The sequence below is a fragment of the Lolium rigidum genome, unplaced genomic scaffold (assembly GCF_022539505.1).
Source record: "Lolium rigidum isolate FL_2022 unplaced genomic scaffold, APGP_CSIRO_Lrig_0.1 contig_18504_1, whole genome shotgun sequence".
NCBI lineage: Eukaryota > Viridiplantae > Streptophyta > Magnoliopsida > Poales > Poaceae > Lolium > Lolium rigidum.
The window spans coordinates 251,737-254,631 of NW_025899923.1; the positions used below are offsets into that span (position 1 = coordinate 251,737).

The 2,895-nt window shown below is 50.7% G+C and overlaps 1 protein-coding gene across 1 annotated transcript; it reads right to left on the bottom strand.

Moving 5' to 3' along the window:
- Positions 1-938: 938 nt before the first annotated feature.
- Positions 939-2,392, bottom strand: LOC124680521 (protein PHLOEM PROTEIN 2-LIKE A10-like). Its single transcript, XM_047215567.1, has one exon. The coding sequence runs from the start codon at positions 2,375-2,377 to the stop codon at positions 1,253-1,255; it is 1,125 nt and encodes a 374-aa protein (XP_047071523.1). The 5' UTR covers positions 2,378-2,392; the 3' UTR covers positions 939-1,252.
- Between the last annotated feature and the right edge of the window lie 503 nt (positions 2,393-2,895).

Below are 2,895 nucleotides of genomic sequence, written 5' to 3' on the forward strand. Positions count from 1 at the left end.
CAATAGAGTAATGCATAAATGGCCACATACCTCAATGGTTATTGCACAGTTTCTTTTCTTAGTTTTTTTTTTGTATCATGAAGCCAAATCCAAAAGGGACAACTTTAAAATGGAAGTAGGAGAAACCATATGCAGTTATACTAAACATAGCAGCTGAATCTAACACCAGGATGCCAAAAACTGTTTCCACAGCTGTATCATGTGAAGTTGTGAACTAACATGAACTGAACTCCAATACATTTATCTTTTCTACTTGGATGCACTTCTTTGGAGCAATGCATCACTATTACTTGGGTACTGATCATTCAATACATGACACTTAGTGCTACATGTACGAATTCTAGGAACTTATGAAGGTAAGTCGCCATCCCAAACCTCTGTAGCACTAGTGTTAAGCTTACTAAAAACCTTTGAACCAAAAGTAAGTCATTCACAGATCAAATATTAACATGAGGAAGGTTATGTTTTGACATCATAGACAACAAAAGTTGTCGAACAACAGAGATACAAACCAGACAATATGGTGAACCAACAAGAAAATCTTTATGATGATATGAGCAGCAATGTCATATGGATGATATAAAAATTCAAGTTCAACACTCCATTGTAAACAATCCCGCAAATACAGTTTCCCGAGGTCACAACAAATCAACCACTCACACTAGACATGAATAAAAGCCACAAGCATATGGCACAATAAAACCTTGCAACCAAGTTACCTGCTTTGAGCATAACTTTGCCTACAAACCTTCAAACCAAAAGCAATACGTTCACAGATCCAATGTTGACGCTTGACAAGAGGAAGTAAAGCTATGTTTGACATCATAGATAACAAAATATGTGGAAAAGACAATTAACTGAAGACAAGAGACCATAAGCAGTAGACAAAGAGAGTGATACTATACAAGTCAATTTGGTGGACCAGCCAGAATATCTTCTGACCTTGATGATACCAGCAATTTCATGTTGATAAAAAATGCTACAGTGGTACAAATTCCAATACAACACATTTCCATCCAAATAATCCCGCAATTCCCAAAGGCACAACAACAATCAACCACTCGCACTACAGCCATGAATAACAGCCACAAACACATGGCACGATTGAACCTTGCAACCAGGTCACCTCCCTTCAGCTCTTTTTTTTTGTTTTTTTTGTAATATACATTTTCAGTAATTCTTTTACCTACATCATACATCAACAGCGTGACACAAGCCAAAAAAAAATCCCCCCACTCTGTTGCGTGCGTGTTCAAGCCGTAACCAAGAGTCGAGATCCATTCAACACATGCAAGCAGAGTGATATGCAGATAGTGGCGACAAGCATGGACTTATCGCTCATATACCTCATGGCGCGCAGCCCGCTGTCAAACATAGTGTCCCCGCTCTTCCTGGCCCCGTCGTGCAGCTTCCACAGCACAAACTCGAGAAACGACCTCACCGTCTCAAACGTGACCCTCCCGGTAACATCAAGCACAAGCTTCCTGTTGCTTGGCACCGCCAAGGTGGTCGAGACCGTGTCCACCCAGCCTTCGCCACCTCCACTACTGCCACTGCCTTTGCTACTGCCATTACCCTTGTCATCCAGTTTGGCGTTGGACATGACTTGGTGAGAGGTCTTCACCACGGTCTCCACCGCCCCGTTGCACACCGAAACGAGCAATTCCCTGACCTTGGCGTCGTGGGCTGGATTGGTGAGCCCTTCGAAGAGCTGCTGGTAGGTGTTGATGTGTATGGTCTTCTCGATGAACACCCCCACGGCGGTGCCGACGAGGACCTCGAGCCAGCTGCTTATGGCTTTCTGCCCCTTCCCGGTGGCAACCACGTTGACCCAATTCGGCGGCGAGGAGGTCTCCCCGGGAGGGGACGGGGCGGAGTAGAAGCCGATCACGAGTTGCCGCGCGAAGCTCCCGGCGACGGCGGACATGAGGCGCTCTCCGGACTCGGAGAAGAGCTTGTCGACGAGGCGATCGGCGAGGGGGATTTTGTCGGGCGAGCCGGGGTCGGAGTCGGGGGTGGACCCGACGGCGCGGAGGACCCCCGCCGCGACGGCCTGGGAGAGCGCGGAGACGGTGGAGGAGGCCTCGGGCGAGGCGGCGAGCTTGGCGAGCTGCGCGACGCTGCGGGGGAGGTGGTCGGCGTCGGAGCGGACGAAGGCGGCGAGGTCGGAGGAGACGAGGGCGGCCGCGTCGGCGGAGGACGCGGCGGCGTCGAGGAAGGCCGCGAGCGCCGCGGCGAGGCGGGCGAGGCGGCGGCGGCGGGCGGCGACGGATGGGAGGTGGTAGATCTTGTACGCGCCGTAGGCGGACGCCGTGCCCAGCGCGGCGAGCAGGATCCAGCGGCGCCGGCGGCGGGAGAAGGCGAGCAGGCTGTCCATGGGGGCTGCGGCCTGAGGGGCGCTGGTCAACGGCGGTAGGGTTCGGGGGGATTGGTGAGCTGGGGAGAGAGAGAGGGGTCGTTACGCGGCGGAGTCGCCGATAAAGAAGATGGGGTCTGTGGGGCCGCAGGCCGACTACTCTTTCTTCGGGTTTTTATGCTCCGCACGAATTCCACACGTTTTGCGATTATTTTTTCACTCGTCGTCGGAAATCACACGGAATATCTGACCTTCCTTTTCTATCTGAGATTTTTTTTTTTAGAATTTAAATGCCATGTACAATAGTTCATAGCTCACTTCTCTAAACTCCCCTCTTCTCAATAGCCACCAAGAATTCTTGGGTGCGCTTCACAGAGGTGCCTTCGTGTTGTCGTGTATGCCCCATATCTAGAGGCAATTGTGTTGTGGTCTTTGGGGATGCGTGGTCTTCACTATGGGCTCGTGCTACTTTATGTATGTTAGGTTGTCTTCACGAGGACGGTGAGGCAGCGGCTGTATTCTACGTTGGAATAAGACGG

Bases quoted from the DNA above. Each gene is read 5' to 3' on its own strand.
- LOC124680521 (XM_047215567.1), bottom strand. From the start codon at position 2,377: ATGGACAGCCTGCTCGCCTTCTCCCGCCGCCGGCGCCGCTGGATCCTG.